General features: G+C 38.7%; 2 protein-coding genes across 3 annotated transcripts; both read right to left on the bottom strand.

Moving 5' to 3' along the window:
- Positions 1-630: 630 nt before the first annotated feature.
- On the bottom strand, positions 631-7,413 carry ube2v2 (ubiquitin-conjugating enzyme E2 variant 2). The gene is made up of 4 exons (XM_041992969.1): positions 7,299-7,413; positions 1,401-1,549; positions 1,170-1,295; positions 631-1,012 (listed from the first exon to the last, which is right to left on the bottom strand). The coding sequence occupies exons 1-4, from the start codon at positions 7,312-7,314 to the stop codon at positions 866-868; spliced, it is 438 nt and encodes a 145-aa protein (XP_041848903.1). The 5' UTR covers positions 7,315-7,413; the 3' UTR covers positions 631-865.
- A 1,106-nt stretch (positions 7,414-8,519) lies between these two features.
- Positions 8,520-15,597, bottom strand: mcm4 (minichromosome maintenance complex component 4). 2 transcript variants are annotated; one of them, XM_041993729.1, is made up of 17 exons: positions 15,508-15,597; positions 14,622-14,694; positions 14,355-14,513; positions 14,104-14,267; positions 13,925-14,026; positions 13,748-13,843; positions 13,485-13,580; positions 13,002-13,140; positions 12,636-12,856; positions 12,388-12,508; positions 12,030-12,289; positions 10,657-11,022; positions 10,411-10,538; positions 10,098-10,305; positions 9,727-9,955; positions 9,333-9,466; positions 8,520-9,012 (listed from the first exon to the last, which is right to left on the bottom strand). In XM_041993729.1, exons 2-17 carry the CDS (start codon positions 14,680-14,682, stop codon positions 8,917-8,919), a joined length of 2,580 nt encoding a protein of 859 aa, XP_041849663.1. In that variant the 5' UTR covers positions 14,683-14,694; positions 15,508-15,597; the 3' UTR covers positions 8,520-8,916. The 2 variants fall into 2 exon arrangements, with proteins under 2 accessions (XP_041849663.1, XP_041849662.1); XM_041993728.1 differs by lacking the exon at positions 15,508-15,597 and adding an exon at positions 15,387-15,492.
- Positions 15,598-16,837: the final 1,240 nt, after the last annotated feature.

Raw genomic sequence — 16,837 nt, 5'->3', positions numbered from 1 at the left:
CCCAACCAATAATAATACATGTAGTGTGTGTCCAAATACAAGGCAATGGGGTAAGTTGTCAGCTAAGGCCCTCTTGTGGAATAAAAGTGGTAACTGTAAGAGAAGGAGTCAAACAAATGTCAACATTGAGATTTTTTTTTTCCTTTTTTTTCTTCTTCTCGCAGACAGTGATTTTAATTTCAGAAAATCACAAGTTCATACATCTGCCATTTTCACTAGAAGTTATATGCAAGGGTTTCAGAACAGAACAGGCTTCAACGTCTGTTACATGTCAAAGAGCTGCAGAACAGAAACATATTGGTATTGTGTCAAATACAGATATATATTTATATATATTTATAAAAAAAAATCTCTTACCTTGTGACACTACTTTTAGACTACAGCCACAGTTCAATACTCAGCAGTCTGCATGATATTTCAAAGAACCTGCTAAACTTTACTAACAACTCAAAAATGTGGCTTCTCTTTGACTAGGTATTAGTTACAGAACATGCCTTCAGACACCCTGCTTTGCTGTTTACTTCAGTGATCAGTCATTTGAACAAAACTACTGGGACTCTGGTACACCCTGTGTGGTATCATGCTTCCCTCTTCAAGCCTACTCAAGCTGAAACAGGTCGAACATAAAAGTCATTGTCAAACTAACTTTATTAAAGGCAGATAACTGTGGTCTTGTAGTCATAACTATCTATTCAGTGTTTAACTGCAGGGACATTATTCATTTCAATGAGCTATGCAATAAGAAAGTCCAATTTTGCTCTTGTAGACAATTTTGTTGATGTGCGAAGTGAGCCTCTTGATGATTTTACACAATATTTCTAATAGAGTAAGGTTTAAGACAGAGGGTCAAAACAATCCATTACGATTAAGTGCTGTAGGTTTGTCCTTCTGGTGGTTGTGGAAGCTTCATATTTTCTTTGGACATCATTAGACGCCTTAACTCTTGAAGAACAATTTTAATGCTATAAGAATTCTGCCATTTTGCTAATATTGGTATGCTACGTGAATCCACCTGTGAGACAGAAAAGGGAAGAAAGGGACAAGAACAAAAAACACTGCATCAGTCACAGTGACTAACCCATCGCAGTGAGTTATACTGCTCACATCCAAGAAATACAAAATCTCCTAGCTGAAATACATGACCTTATCAGATTTGTGATCAAACTTACCGTCCCGTTGGAATTATTAATCCCATTCATGCTAATTTTTGTTACAAATCTAACAGTCGGCGCCGTCTCTGGGTATCTAGGTCCACATTCCACTTTCAGACTGTATATCCTGTTCTCGTAATTGGTCTGAAAGTCGGGGGGAAAAAAAGCAAAAGGAAAATAAACCTACAGTACATGTGAACAAACGTTGGATCAGAATAACAATCCTAATGCTAAATTTGCTCTGCCTACTCTTGCTGGTCCAATGATCATGCCTGTCCACCGTGTGAGAGTCATGTCTTCGTCATCCTCAAGGCCCCAGCTGACTGTGCCATCACCTTCGCCCTTCTGGCCCTCTTCAAGCTCCTCCAACAAGCGAAAATTGCGTGGAACTTTAACTCCTACAATAAACATAAAAATATGCACATACATTTATTAAAAAAACTTCATAAAAGAACAAAATAATGAGAAAACAATTCAAGCCTTCTAGCAGCTATGATTGGTGCATCCAAATCCTGATATTTGTTATAGTGATGTGCCATGAGCCATATTACTGTGCAAGAAGCATAAATGTGATGTAAATCCACAGTAATGTCCCAAACAATTATTTATTTGCTTCTGTAAAAAACTACTTAGCCAATGCACAATTCACTCCACTCTGAGAACATCTGGTAAAAACTTTTGTCTCAGAACCTTTGTGTAATATATCATTACACGAAAGGGTAGGGCTAATTTATTTGTATAGCACATTTACAAGACAATTAAAGGTGCTTTACATAAAAACAAAAGCATTACAGTGAGGTGCAGGAAGCATAAAACATAGATTAAAAATAAACTTTAAAAAGAAATAAAATTAATAAGTTAAAGGAATTAAAGTTAATAAAAACAAAAATCTAAAAAAAATTAGCATTACCTGTCTTTTCAGAATCAGAAATACTTTATTAATCCCTTTGGAAATTCCTCAGGGAAATTTGTATTTAGGGCTGGGCAGGTTAACGCATTAATTGATTAACACCATTTATTTTTTTAAACACGTGTTAACACAGGGTTTTGGTTTTTTTGGGTGTTTTTTAAACTTCTGGCTCACTGGCCACATGCAGTGACTTGAAGTCCTAATGTGTCTTCCTACATGTCTTGTCCTGCTGCAGCAGTGCGTCGCATGTAAACATGAGAGAGCAGGTTTATTAAAATGAGGAGATGTTTTCTGTCTGGCACTTAAGAATTTTTGGACTTGAAAGTGCTCCCAAAAGACAATTAGAAAACGTTGTTTTTTGTTTGTTTTTTTTTTTTTACCACATGCGGTTTTATCCTGGTGGATATAAGTTTTGATGCAAGACGCAAAGGTAAGATATTTTAAGACTTTTACAAACATGACGCATAAATTGCGCCTTCTTTTCCCAGTGGTTCAGTTAATTTTGCTCATAGGGAGATGAAACTTATAGTTTTGGAATCTGTGAGATGTGAGCTTTCAGTAGAGGAGTCGTTTCATGCAGTCACTTGGACACAGAAAGTCATAATTTACGTTTAGTTTTTTTTTGTTTTTTTTTTTAACCTGGTCTTTTAATTGTTTGTTGTCTTAACTGTATTTAGTAATCACAGAAATGTTTTTACTTTGCTGTTAGCTGAGATTCTGGACTTTCTGTGGATACCAGACATGTTTATAGTTACATTTACAGACCTGAAGTTACACCTGTAAAACCAGATGTTAACCTCTTAGCGGAGGGTCCAGGTGCAAGAGGTTAAGCTAAACATTCAAGCTAAGAAAAGTTTGAGAATTTATAGGCCAGAAATCTGGATAATGAACTACTAAAGGTGCATTGATGGAAGTTATTGTGCATATTGTGAATACTTCTCTCTCCTCACCATCTAGAATCTGAGATTCTAATCCTGCTTTCTGTCTGTTCACCTGATGCTGATATTCATCAAATATTGTTCCTTCTGTGTTTAGAAGGAAGCAACTTCTCAGCTTTAAATTCATCCTGCTGACTTTTTACCTTTTAGTTAGTAAATATGGAAATTTTCATCTTTCTTTGTCATAAATATTTGATTTTATAAATATTAAGAAATATTTTAACTGTTGCTGTTTAAAGAGAAAGCTTCTGCTAAATCTGTATTTGTTTAGTGCCGGGGTCTGCAGCCTTTCCAATCCAGAGCCATTTCTCCTTCAGCCAGCTAAATAAAACTTGTTTAGAGCTGCAAATGTCAGGACACCGTTTGAAAAAAAAAACTACTTTTAATTTTTTATAAATATCTACTATAGGACATTTGTTGTTGTTTTTGAAGAACAAATTTTATTACTAATCTTCAGGTTTTAAAATAAAAAAATAATAAAAAAAAAAAACTTTTGCAGTAGACAGACTCTTCTATGAGATGTAGATATTTGTAAAATAAATAAATAAATAAAACATTACTGGTAATTATGGTGTCATTATATTGCAGAAATCCAAAGCAAATATTCCATGAAAAAAAAAAGAAAATTGAAAAATAGCTAAAATCTTGCATTTCTTATTATATCTACATTTAAAAACATTAGTTAGTTCTTTAGCCTTTTTAGCCATATATAAAGAGCCATTGTGGAAGGTCCAGAGAGTCACTTGCTGCTCCAGAGCCACAGGTTGAAGACCCCTGATTCACTGTTTGTAAACCAAAGTTTACTGCATTTTCTTCATATAGCAGTAGGCCTTCTTTTAACACACACACACTTGTAGTGTTTTATACTTTACACCCTGTAAATGTTCTTTATGCTTGTTGTTTTTTAACCACCACCCCAAGACAAATTCCTCATATGTGCAAAATCACTTGGCAATAAAGTCCCATTCTGACATTTATCACCCATTCTAAGATTCTTGAAAATCAAATACACCCAGACAGAAACATCTGGATTCAGGCAGGAAAATACAGCTTGCTACAATGGAAAATCTACTCAGGAAGGCCCAAGGAACACATTAAAAAAAGGTCCAAACAGCAGCAAACCCCCACAGGACCCACACTAGCACCTTAATTGGTTAATAATGTTTTGACAATATTTGGCAGGTGGTTTTAATGTTCTGGAAGATGAGGGAGGGTCCCCTTTCCCAGATGATTTGGTTGTAGGCGTAGGCAGTCTGTCAAAAGCAGAAGAGCTGATGGTGTTCTGGATAGGTCTGGCTGATGAACAAAAAACAGACTTTAACTATTTATTTCAAATAATCCACTGCAGATGTAATTTTAAATGTAGCCTTAACACTTAAATAGTAAAGAAAACCTTTAAAATAACTGTTTGGAACATTTTTCTCCCATTTAATATATCAAAAGATTGACAAATGAACTGGCAGCTTAATTAAATAAATACGAAACTTTGAAACCAATAGCTGATAAAAAGAAATAATAATAAAGCAGATATTTGGGCAATCAATTTACTTTTTTAAATTCAGCTATATTAATATACTGAAAAATAAAAAGTCATTAAATAGTTTTGTCACTGCAGGCGTTTTGCTTACTTTCAATTTTATAGTCATAAATGCGAGAATCAGCGGTTTAAACATGGGAAAACAGGACTGATACAAGAAATGACATGACAGACTGCTGAAACAGCACAGCATATATGTGCGGCCAACCGTGGAACCGCATCAAATTTGGCATTCACTTAATCTGTTGCTGTTTAACAGAGAAACTCAACACAAACCTGCACTCTTACCAACTGTTTGGAAATGGTCATGAGATTTGAGGCATGTGAACCTTTACTGCTTAGGATTCTTACAAATGAGTCAGTCACACACATTCAACTTATGGCCTGTGTTGTAACAACCAATTTGGTAACATTGTTCCAACCTACTCAAATGATGAACTACTGGGAAAATCTAATTGGAAAACAGTTAACACAGGTGTCAGACCACAGTATGACAGGCAGTTACTTGAAGCTTGGGGGGCTGAGGATGTCGAAGGGTGAAACACTTGAGTAAAACCAGTGCTATTAACAAGTACGATCCTGATGATAAATTCATAAAAACAGAAATGAAATTTTAAAAAAGAAAAAAAACTTTGAGAAAAATCTAAAATTTCACCATCACCTAATCACATATTACACCTCCTTAGACTTCAGATTTCACAAAATACTTTTTAAAAATTAATTCTTCATGTCTGCTAACCATGGAGGAGTGAGTTGTATACCATCAGCTTTTGCTTCTTCGTTTTTCAATTGCTTAAGACTTCTTTGTTCTTTATCAACATTAAAAACACTTGCACATGCACCAGTATTAATGGTCTATTTATCTCATTTCAGTTCTCTACTCTAAGCATATTTTAAATGCTAAGTAACAAGAGATTGCCGTAGAGAGAAGCTGCGGACAACAGGGCTGTAACTTAACAACTTCCCAGGTTGTAAATTAATCTGCCAGTATTATTCTCTTTTCATCTATCAAACATTTGAAAGGTCAGAAAAAGCACATTTCCAAACAGAAAAAGTCTAAACTGTATTTTTGTAGCTGTTGTCAACAGTCCAAACTTTTCACATAGATTACACTTACTGTGAGATTTATTGTTTGAGAATTAACTTACAAATAAAATCTAACATAATAATAATAATCCTAAAATCACAGTATTTTCTGTGCATTTCAACATAGACATTACTCTTGGACACAACCAAACCCTCATGGAACTGAGTTATTGATTTAGTCTAAGTGGTAACTAAGAGTACTGCTATTCTACATGAACACATAAAATATGCTGCCCTTTCCAATGATCTCTTTTGTACATATTTTGTGTTTCTATTTTCCTCTTACTTTCACCCTTGGCCTCTACTGTTCTCTTCCACACCTTAGCATTTAAACAGTAAGGAAAACAATGTTATAATCGCAAACACTTGAGATAGGAGCTTATCAAGCAGCACCATATAGAAAACGTATTTTTACATTTCAGTGCAGTAACACACACGCCGCATGTTTGGGTTAGGTCAGGATTGCTATCTTTGATTTAAATGTCAAATGAATGGCTATTTTAACACAAAACCACAGCCACTCCTTGACAGAGAGACTGAAATATTTCGGTTGAAACTGACTCGACAGGTCGCGCCAACTTCAAGACTGGCTGAAGTGGTTTCGATTGAGAAGTTACTTCCTAGTTTTACTACTTTGCTGTAATATCCCCATCGTATTTGATTTTACCGATTAAGTTAGCTCGAATTATATATATATATATATATATATATATATATATATATATATATATATATAAATTTAAATTGCTTTTACTACGCATTTTAAATATATTGTGTTCAACTGTGTAAACCAAGCTAACGCAGATGTGGGCTCTATCCTGAAACAAAGCGTGCCATCTGATTCTGCAGTAGCGGTAACATTTCAGCAACCCAGAGCGTTTCTACACCCCCGCCCAACAATGGCAACCATCTGCCTCGTGTAGAGACGTGGCTGTATCTCCTTAATTTTTTACCTGGAGTTAAACAATTAACAGCATGTTAAAAATGTATTAGTAACACAAGTACCAATGAAAGCAGCAGTCTCTCCATAAACATTTCAGTCAACGTTATGCTTATTGGAGTATGCGCGGTGTTACAGAAAACCTATTTGAGTTCACACATTATATCGATTACTCCTGGATAATTGCTGTTTAGTGCTTATTACAACTCAAAAAACATTGAATTGTTTATACTGCGCAACTTAGTCGGTTGGTGAGTCTTGCTAGTCGGACACAACGACTTCGACATTCAGTGCCGCGCGGTGCTGGAATATTCTAGTCGCCAAGTAAGCTAGGCTAGCCAGCAGCGTCTGCGGATGTTTACAATCCTCATTAATACAAATTTACGCAAGCTATAAAACATTTTTGGCGAAAAACAGTAACCGCAGACTTTTTCTGTAAATAAAGCTACACGGTATGGATAATACCGACGCTTACTTTTGACACCTTAAGCTATTTGAGCTAACTCACGGGGCAAGCTATTTACTGGCCTCGCTTAGCTATGTTAGCTCTACGACATAGATGGCTGCCGTAAAGATCAGCACTCTATCACAAGAGGTTAACCAAAAAGATATAGGTAAAAGCAATTTATAATTGATGCACCACACCAAATCTTTACGTCTACTTAATAAAAGAGCCCAGCTCAAACTCTAGCCGCACTTTGCACCGCTGTAGGCGTTAGTTTGAAAGCACACGAACCTGAGGAGGCCGCCATCTTCTTCAGCCGAGTCCAGAAGCACAGAGAGGTGTGACATCACGGCGGTTAAAACTGAGCGAGCGGCATCACACCGGCGGACCGTCGCACTGCAAGCTGCTCTGCACTTCACGCACCTAACACATTTGGTCAAACCTTGAGCCTCCTTAATGCTATCTTTAAACATACTTAAACTACCTTTAAGCTCACAAAACACCAGTGGTGATTGACGTACTCTGATTAAGTAGAACTGCATTCAAAGTTTTTGAGTAAAATAAAATATCAGCCTTACAACGATCCCTAAAACTTAAAATGATCCTCAAAACTATTATGATGCATTTAGATGATTCATGTCGTATTAAAGTGCCTGTCTGTAAATGTTAAAGTTGGAATATTAAATAAGTCATCTGAGTCTGAACCAGTATTTTTCTCTACTACGGATGTGGTAGCTATCCTATCAGACAAGATCAGTGGTGGAAAATGCACAACTTTTAACACAAACAACTTTTTCTAATACTTGCTACTTAATATCTCCACTTCAAAACATTTAAATGTTACAAAACTTACTTTACCACAAATATGACCATTTTACAAATATATAATAGCTTCTATGTGAATGTAAATGTATTGGTCTTATGTCGCTCCTGTGGCATTTTGTGTTGTTGATGGAAAAATGCCCTAAATTTATATACATATCGTTAGCCTTAAAGCACAATTGCCCAAGTCAAATTTTGGCTAAATTGTGATGTCTGTCCAACCCTAATATTTCTGGTTGGTGCATCATTGTCTAGAAAACCTACGCTGAGGGTAACGATGCGTTGTGTATATGCAATTTGTAATTCCCCTCTGGGATTTATTTTATAACTGCACACACTGCATATCCAGATAAGAAATACAATAAAATTTAAAACATAACTTTGTAAAAGGGCAGAATGTCAACAGTCCTGACCAACTATTTCATTAGTTAGCCCAATTTACTTGTTTTTTGGCCAGATTTGAGATGACATTTACAAAAAACAGTAATCCAGACCCTAAAAAGGGGAATGTAAATATTGTACATCTAAATACGTCTCATCAAAATGATTTAATAAAATGCTACAGAGTAAAATAAAATTTTATACACACTGCTTTAGGACTTAAAATTGATTAAAACTTTAAAGCAATTGGAAAATATGGTACAGATGATGGAACTCAACTTAATTATTGAAATAAAAAGCCATTTTCAGTGAACATTTTATTTTTTCTTTATTAACAGTCTAGACTAGGAGCTTCGCTGCAGCAACAATGAGGATTGAAGAACAATATACATAACCCAAGATACAACAGAGCAGCATAACAGAGCAAGAGTATCCTTTTAAAATGAATAGCAAACAAAAGAAATAAGTATTTTTAAATATCAGCTCTATTACTTATCACTTTGTGAGTTTACCCCACCCTTTCAACACAGACCGACTCCTCAGTGAGTCATTAGGTAATTCTTCTTCATGTCGAAATCTGAGAATAATACAGCCAAGGGAACATGCTGGTTCAATTACACAAACTTTTTTTTCTTTTTATAACAGTATGAGAGAAGATGGACACAGGATTTAAAATTAAGGACTGTACATAATTGCAGGGTGCGCCTCAAGCAAGCAGCCGGACAGTCTTTCCAGTCACTGTCAAGTAATCCTCGTCAGCCAAGGCTCGCAGCGCTTCGTCAAACAGCTCCTTAGTGATCGCCTGCAAACAGGGCGGTAGGAGTTATTACAGGAAGTGAGAGAAATTTCTTTTTCTTAAAAAGTCTTTTAAAGGTAACTTTGACTGGATTTAATATCTCCAATGATGGAGTTGAAGTTCGCTGTATAATTTGGTTCACATGAATCCATAAAGGTTACATTTATTTGTAATGTAATGAATTTATTCCTGTTCAGGTAATAGCATTCTACATTACAGCATTTACCCCGTTCTCTCTCCGTAACTGAAAATGGATGTTAGGATTTTTCTATATTTATTTAATATTGGCTTACACATGAGACACTAAATCACATTAAAACCCTTACAGTTTCAGACTGTCCTCTCAGGTCATCAAGCAGCTGCTGGTATTTCATTGCCGGAGTCTTTCCTTTGGCCTGGATCAGCTTCTTCAGGGCTTGGGCAACCTCTTCCTTGCGCTTGCGAGCTGTGGCACTCATACCTGTATATTAGAAAAACGATAGGGTAATACACTTGTTTTGATATCATTTTTTTCACCATTTCTCCTCATGTTTTTTAGTTATATTAAAAAAAATAAATAAATATTTCATCCTGGAGACTCAACCTACACAACTTGTGTCCGATAAAAAGTCACAGTAGCAGAGTTTTACTATTTGATACTCAGGAAAGTGGGAGAAATGGCCCTTTAATATCTCAGTCTGCCAATGCCTCTTTAAGAAAGCAGGTCTTCATGTTGCATACCTGTCGTCAAAATAGAGATGTCAACAAATCCTGTCCTGGGGTCAGTGGCTGACTGTTTCAGGGCCTCTCGGTGGAGCCGCTTAGCCTCCTCCACGTCGATGGTCTCCACCTTCTCGGAGAAGCGTACCTTGGCGTGCGCCTCTGCCAAGCGGATCAGCGACTCGAGCTGTCTGGGGTAGGCAGACACCATCCCACGGCCACTGCCGATCTTCCTCATGTCAACATAAGCCTGAGGATAAACAAGGACAAAGTTAGCTGCAGTCAAAAAGACAGATGGCACATGAATGCTTTCGATGTTAAAACATAAAAAAGAAAAAAAAGCTGGTTAGAAACTTTCCCAAAATAATTAAAAAAAAAAGCATTAAGCAAACCTCAATAAGGGCCTGGCTGGCTTCCTCACTCAGTCTTGGGTTAATGTATGTCCGTGCGTATGCAACGTAGTCCTTCAACACTGCCATGTCAAGGAACTCTTCCTCCATCTGCTCCTCGCTCTGGTAGTACAGGGATACCAGGTGGTGGGCCAGCCTGCGGTCGTAAGCTTCATCCTGGGGATCCAGCATCAGGAAGATGAGGTCGAATCTGATGGAGTGAGATATGCAGTGTTAAATGTAATGGCAGCATTTGTTGCATGAGTAAAGCCAAAATTAAACTATCAAGAGTTTCATTGTGACTGCTGCTCTTCACCTAGAAAGCAGTGTGTGAGGGAGCTGAATGTTCTCGATGGTGGTCTTTTTGGGGTTCCACTGAGATTCTACAGGGTTTGCAGCTGCCAGCACAGCGGTGCGGGCGTTCAGCTGGCAAATGATTCCAGCCTGCAGACAAACAAAAACAGAAACCGTAGCTAAATTCATTTTCTGGGTAGAACACACGTTTGAGTTGAATATGCTCCCTAAATGGATTAAAACGTGTTTAAATATCTGCCAATCCTACCTTGGCGATGGAGAGGGTTTGCTGCTCCATGACCTCGTGCAGCACAGAGCGAGTGTTGTCGCTCATCTTGTCAAATTCGTCAATGCAACAGATGCCGTTGTCGCTGAGCACCAGGGCTCCAGTCTGCAGGACCAGCTGCCTTGTCTCTGGGTCCTTCATAACGTAGGCGGTGAGACCCACAGCACTGGAGCCCTTTCCTGACGTGTACTGGCCGCGGGGCACCAGGTTGTAGACATACTGCAGCAGCTGAGACTTGCTGGTGCCAGGGTCTCCGCAGAGGAGGATGTTCACCTCTGCACGAAAGTTTCCTCGACCGGTCTGACTGAAGTCCTTACGAGTGCCGCCAAACAGCTGCAGCAGGATGCCCTAGAAAAAGAAGAATGGAAATTGGGGAAATTAATATCTAACCAAATAGACATGGAAATGCAGTGTTTTCACTAACTTTTTTTCCCCATGTCAAAAATGAACATGTGCAACTTATCACTGTTGTGCTCAAACATGCATCAGTAGTTAATCAGGTTAACCGAAACCAATTTTTTTCCAAAATAAGCATTTACCACAATACATTAAATTTGCAATACAAATCAGCATGAAATGCCAGGAATTGTGGGGAAAATGACAGAAGAGCCTAGAGCAAGGGTGCAGCTTATTTTGCATTTTCAGACCCATGTTTACTCTCTGTGTGTAAGAGAGGATGGTCAGAGTGTACCACCTTAACATTCTTCCATGGAAAAGGAGAGGAGGGAAAAAAAAGACCCCACAAATATAAATAGTCTACGTAGATCTCTAGGGGAAGAGAATTTCTGAAAGCGGTTACAGAGCAGAATGGAATAAAAAGGGAAAATGTTGCTGAAAAGCAGTGGTCGGTTAGCAGGTGACTGGTGACACAGGTCATCCTGTGACTCAGAATAAGGTCTAACTGGCTGGACTGGTTTGCTGAAAGCATTTTTTTTTAGTTGCAGGGTATACAGCCTTAACCACAAAGCCAACACTTTTTTTTAACTTCCATTTGTGGGAAAACTAACATTTTCCATTTTAAATATAGATGAGCTAACCGTGAAGAACTGCAGGGACATTATTAGTTAATCTTTGACCAACAGGTATGTTCATATGCTAAAGTGGAGCGAAACCTGTTTTTGTATAACTCCAGTTATACTCATGTTCCCACCTTTATCTCTGTACCTTAACTTTAGAGCACATGATTTACATGATTTACCCCAATATACAACAGCAAAAAACAGAGATGACAACCAGTATCAATGTTAAACTAGCCCTCAGTATCACAGGAAAAAACTGACACACCTACTTAGCCATGGCCAAAAACTGATGCAATCACAGCAGTGAATTGCTCCTATTCTCATCCCACCGCCCACCTTTTTGATGTCCTCGTGTTCGTAGATACTCGGTGCGAGGGCGGAGGAGAGGCGTTCATAGACATCTGGCTTGGCTGCCAGCTCCTTCAGGGTCTGCACGCGGTCCTCGGTGAAGAGCTTCTGTTCGGCCTCTTCATCCAAACCGTGCAGACGCTTTTCGTCTGTCTTGCGGAAGTGGATGGCATCAATGTGGGTCTTGTAGACCGACTTCACATTGTTCTGACGGGGGTTAACGCGCATGGGGACAGCTCTGTAGATGCCTGTGTGGATAGAGTTAAGGTTACAAACTGATGTAAATATAAAAAGACAACTGATCACATAGGCTGCATTCTTTGAGTGAGGATTTAGGAGATCTTACCAGTGATGTTCACTCTGTCTCCTGGCTGTACTTTATCAACCAGATCATTATGAGCATACACAATAGTGGTGTGAGGGGTCTGACCAGCTGGCATGTCTTCCGGAGACTCCTGAATTTTGACCTGTTTCAAAGAGAGATCAGTAAAATGAACAGATGTCATGACATCACTAATTACCACCTGACACATTCGGAGATTCGGCGTCAACGATAAATAATGTGACCCAAAAACAGCCCCACCAAATTCTCACCATCTGTTTGTCTGAAAAAACTGAGCGGTTGTGAACGAGTGCCAGGCTGTGGGCGATGTTACAGTGGCGACACACGGCCGGCTCAGCGATGCGGCCGCGATCCACCTCCACGCGGGTGCTGAAGGCGCACACCTGGCATTGGAAGAAAGCCTCCTGCATCTCGGGGATGAGCTGTGAGGTGCGGATCACCATGCCACTGATGGTGATCAGCTGATCGATGTCTGTGGGCCCATAAGGAACAGAAGCTTCAGTCTGAAGCTGATACTTTGGTGTTCACAGGAATCCCACAGGAAATATGGGATGGAAAATTTTCACATGTATTCATCTGGCGACATTTTAGATTTATGCACGCACACATACACCTACCTTCTGGGTTCAGGCTCCTCATGTTTCTGGTTTTTAGAGCGTTGTAGGGACGGACTTGGATCTGGTACTCAAGGATTGAGTCTGGGAACCGCTCAAAGAAAAGCTCGTTGACTGCCATGTCAAAGGTTGGAATGACTTCCTGTAAAGTAAACAAGGAACTAATTTATGAGCACCATTGTGCGGCAATCTAGAGAAATAAAAAATATTAAAAAGAAAATAAAACCGCCACTAAAACAGGACAATGCAGTTACTTTTTACTGCACAGATCTGGAATTAGCTAGTTTGGTCATGTCTTTAGCATTTAAGTTTTCTGTCTTTTTGTTTTTTATTGTTAGGTGGATTTTTAGTTGGATGTTGTATGTATAATAAAAGAAGATGAAGACTTCTACAAAAATAAATAATTTATCATGTTATCCCTGTGGCTCAAATTTGATATTGCACCCGAGTTGCGAAAACAGTTGATTGCAGATTTGATTATTTCACCTGGGGGTAGCAGATGAGCTGCCTGTACAGCTCTGCATCAAAGGCCTGCACATGTTGACAGTTCACATTCAGCACAGGATCCCCGACAACACTGATCTGAGAGATGCAGAGAGAAAAAGCAATACTGGTAAAGATAACAAAAAACATGTTCACTATAACAAGACTGAAAAATACTATTATATTAAAATTAGCATCTTGAAAAGAGAGACTGACTTAAATCTGCATGGACAGTCAGAGCAACATGGAAGTGGTGAGTACACTACCTCTTCCAGTTTCTGCATGTACAAAGGCTCGTTAAGGTCCAGACCAGCGTTCTCATCCTCTGTGGAGGTTGGGTCAATGAACCTCTGCAGAAACCTCTGAAAGCACAGAATATAAACACTCTTATAAAACTGAAAAGAACTACCTAAAGACAGTAGATGTCATGACTTATTTCATACCTGGAACTTCTCCTTACATGTCCCGACATTGACGTCAGTCCCCCAGATCACCAGTCTCTGGGCTGCGTTTGGTTCACTAGCAACAGCACCGTCTGCACTCGGCTGAGAAAAGATGGTGAATGGTTAAATTCTCTATTCAAATAAATGACCAGCACCACAGTGCCGACTCCTCCACTGACCGGCTCAGAATGAAGATCGACTTGTGGAGCTTTCCTGACTGATCCCAGATCAGGGCGCTGTCTGGCAGGTGTGCCACGCACTCCACTGTGTGGGGTCCCTTCAACCCTTGAGCTGGGGGTCCCATACATAAGAGGGGAACTCATATCCACTTCATTTGGCAAGACTGTAAAAAGTCATATTATAAAGATGACTACAATTCACAATGAATTCTCTTTCAGTAAAGGATACAAACAAAATCAAACAAAAGTACCTGAAGGACGTGGGCTGGAAAACAGAGAAGTGTCCTGTGGAGCTGCGGGACTGAGTATGTCAGTGGCCGGGGAGGTTGGCATTGGCATAAGGTCCCCGGTGGAGGAGTCCTGTCCTCTGCGTCGCTGAGAGGGAGGCGAGGTGGGATCCTCGCTGGTTGCTAAGGTTACACAAGACAAGACCATCAAAGTGTAATCCAGTGATTTGCAACATATGACAACAGCACATTTAACCAGGATTATTGAAAGGGAGAATTAATTGAACATACGTGCGGGCGGGTTGGTGTTCCTTCCACGTTTGCGACCAGGAGTCGAACTTGGGGAAGACATTGTTGCAGATATCTGTCAAGTAAAGACATTTAAGTTACTTGGCTGTTTCAAAAAGTCACGTAAAGACAAGTCATCGCTGTGTTCAAGCCTGATGTTAAATCCTGAGTGAGTTTGGTTTCATGATGTACTCTTGTTTTCATCTGATCACTAGGTTTTTGTTTTCGTATAGCCACCTGCTGTGTCATGTAGACAAAAGATGATGCTTGGTAAACTGCTCTGTGCCACATACATTTACCTCCACTTTCCCACCACCTTCAATAATGTTAATGTGTATCATGTAAGCAACAATCTCCTTCTCGATACCCTGGATGTATATAAAACGTGTACTTTGATAACACTTGTTACAAAAACAAAAAGTATATTTTCCTGAGACCGATATAAATAATTTAGCTTGCAATCACTTGAAGGAAAAACAAACGCGTTCCTATATAATTTGCTGAACTGAGACAAATAAAGCCTGCTTTTCACGTCAATAGCTCGACCTGCAGTTATTTAGAAACTGAACTAACTATATGAATCTTTAATACGTTAACTGTGTAACTAATAAGTATTTTATGCTATTTAATTCGTCTTAACGTTGTCTTCTTTAATTAATTCAGTCGTTAACAACAATCCAGGCCACCATTTGACATGTGGCTGCAAGGAGACAATGAGGTATCTGTCGCAGTTTTTAAACTGATTCGCCTGATTAAAAGTTAGCTTACGTAAAACAAAAACACCCTCGTGCAAATTTAAGTGAACTTTTCCAACAACCCACAGTGTGATAGATTCTCTATAACTAGCCGTCTTTAAAGAGATAAGTTGAGAAAAAAATGTTTCTCTTACCTCTTCTTGCGTGTTTCTCCAACTTGTTGCAAAACTGGCGCGAAACGCTGTGTGACGTGATTTTCGCGGGGAACTTTAGTCCAATGAAAGACCAGGACCGTCCTCCTCTTTCCGGGAGACTCCTTTAAATAAAAGGGGATTCCTGTTGACATTATATTAGTATAGCTTCAAATAAATGTACACGACTGCTTTGAATAATATATTTTTTAAACTAAACTGAGCGAAAACGACTACTATTTTAATGTTTATATATAGAATAATATCAGCTTTTTCGACACAAAGTGTTGTGCCCATCGACACCCCATTCTGATTTTGGTTTGGTCCAACAGAAAGCAACCTTTTATTCTTCTCCGTGTTTTAGAAACAATTCGCTACGACAACCAAGCTCCGTGACGAAGTGTCGTTATATCATTGCACACTTCATTTGGTAAAATGTTTTTCTAGTTATTCTAAAAACAATAATCGATCCATTACCTCTATAGCGATTCCCCTCGGGTAATTAATAAACGTTTTATTTATTCAGCATAGGTTGAGTCAAGTCAACTGGACTTACCTGAGGTTTCTGTAGTGACCCATTATTCATAGTTTTCCTGGAGGCTGAGTGTTAAATGTGCTATTGATCTCCTTAGAATAGGTAATGTCTCAGTCCCCCAATTAAGTGAAGGTTTCTCTACTTTTTGGCCTCTCCCCGCTCAAACCACGTGAAGCAAGTATATGGAAACTGATTTAAATAGCACATTTTATACATCAGGCAACCTAATTTCTTTCTTTATTTTTCTTTGGAAACCAGTGGTGATTGAAGCATTCAGGGCTAAACTAGGAGAGCAACTCCAACAAATCCCAGGAGCACCATCAGAGAAATTTGTCCAGAAGAGCACAGTCCTGGGAACAGTTAAGATTCTGCGAAGAACTCACAAGATCTTAGGCCTATGACAAAGGACCCAAGCTTGAAAAAGCTTGAAAGAGGGGCCACATGAGCAGAGTTTTTTTTTTTTAACTAATTAATTAATTGATTTATATATAATAATCTATAATAATATATACACACATACATAAGTTGTTGTTTTTTTTTATTTATTTATTTTATTTGCTCATTTAAGATCATTTTCCCTGATAAAACATGACCATCCTGAAGAAATAACATGCCGATACATACTCTGACCACCTTGTGGTGCAGTTTCCATGTCAGAGGGGAGTACGAATGAGAGAGGAAAAGTACTGCAAACTTCCTGGGTGGAAAACGCTGGAAACATTTCTGAGAAGTGTCAGTACATGTGTGATTTAAGGGAGCCTCTTGAAGATACCATCTGTAATAAAAGAACACCAGACA

Source organism: Melanotaenia boesemani, chromosome 8 (genome assembly GCF_017639745.1).
Source record: "Melanotaenia boesemani isolate fMelBoe1 chromosome 8, fMelBoe1.pri, whole genome shotgun sequence".
NCBI lineage: Eukaryota > Metazoa > Chordata > Actinopteri > Atheriniformes > Melanotaeniidae > Melanotaenia > Melanotaenia boesemani.
This window is presented reverse-complemented; position numbering and strand designations above follow the sequence as displayed.

What these genes read in the sequence shown, in the direction of transcription:
- ube2v2 (XM_041992969.1), bottom strand. An exon ending in TGATCATTGGACCAGCAAGA is followed by an intron (nt 1,296 to 1,400) that starts GTAGGCAGAGCA and finishes CCCGACTTTCAG; the next exon opens with ACCAATTACGAGAACAGGAT. An exon ending in TTAATAATTCCAACGGGACG is followed by an intron (nt 1,013 to 1,169) that starts GTAAGTTTGATC and finishes TCTGTCTCACAG; the next exon opens with GTGGATTCACGTAGCATACC.
- mcm4 (XM_041993729.1), bottom strand. Translation starts at nt 14,682, where the DNA reads ATGTCTTCCCCAAGTTCGACTCCTGGTCGCAAACGTGGAAGGAACACC. An exon ending in TTCCAGCCCACGTCCTTCAG is followed by an intron (nt 14,268 to 14,354) that starts GTACTTTTGTTT and finishes GACTTTTTACAG; the next exon opens with TCTTGCCAAATGAAGTGGAT. An exon ending in AGCTCATCTGCTACCCCCAG is followed by an intron (nt 13,141 to 13,484) that starts GTGAAATAATCA and finishes TTTACTTTACAG; the next exon opens with GAAGTCATTCCAACCTTTGA.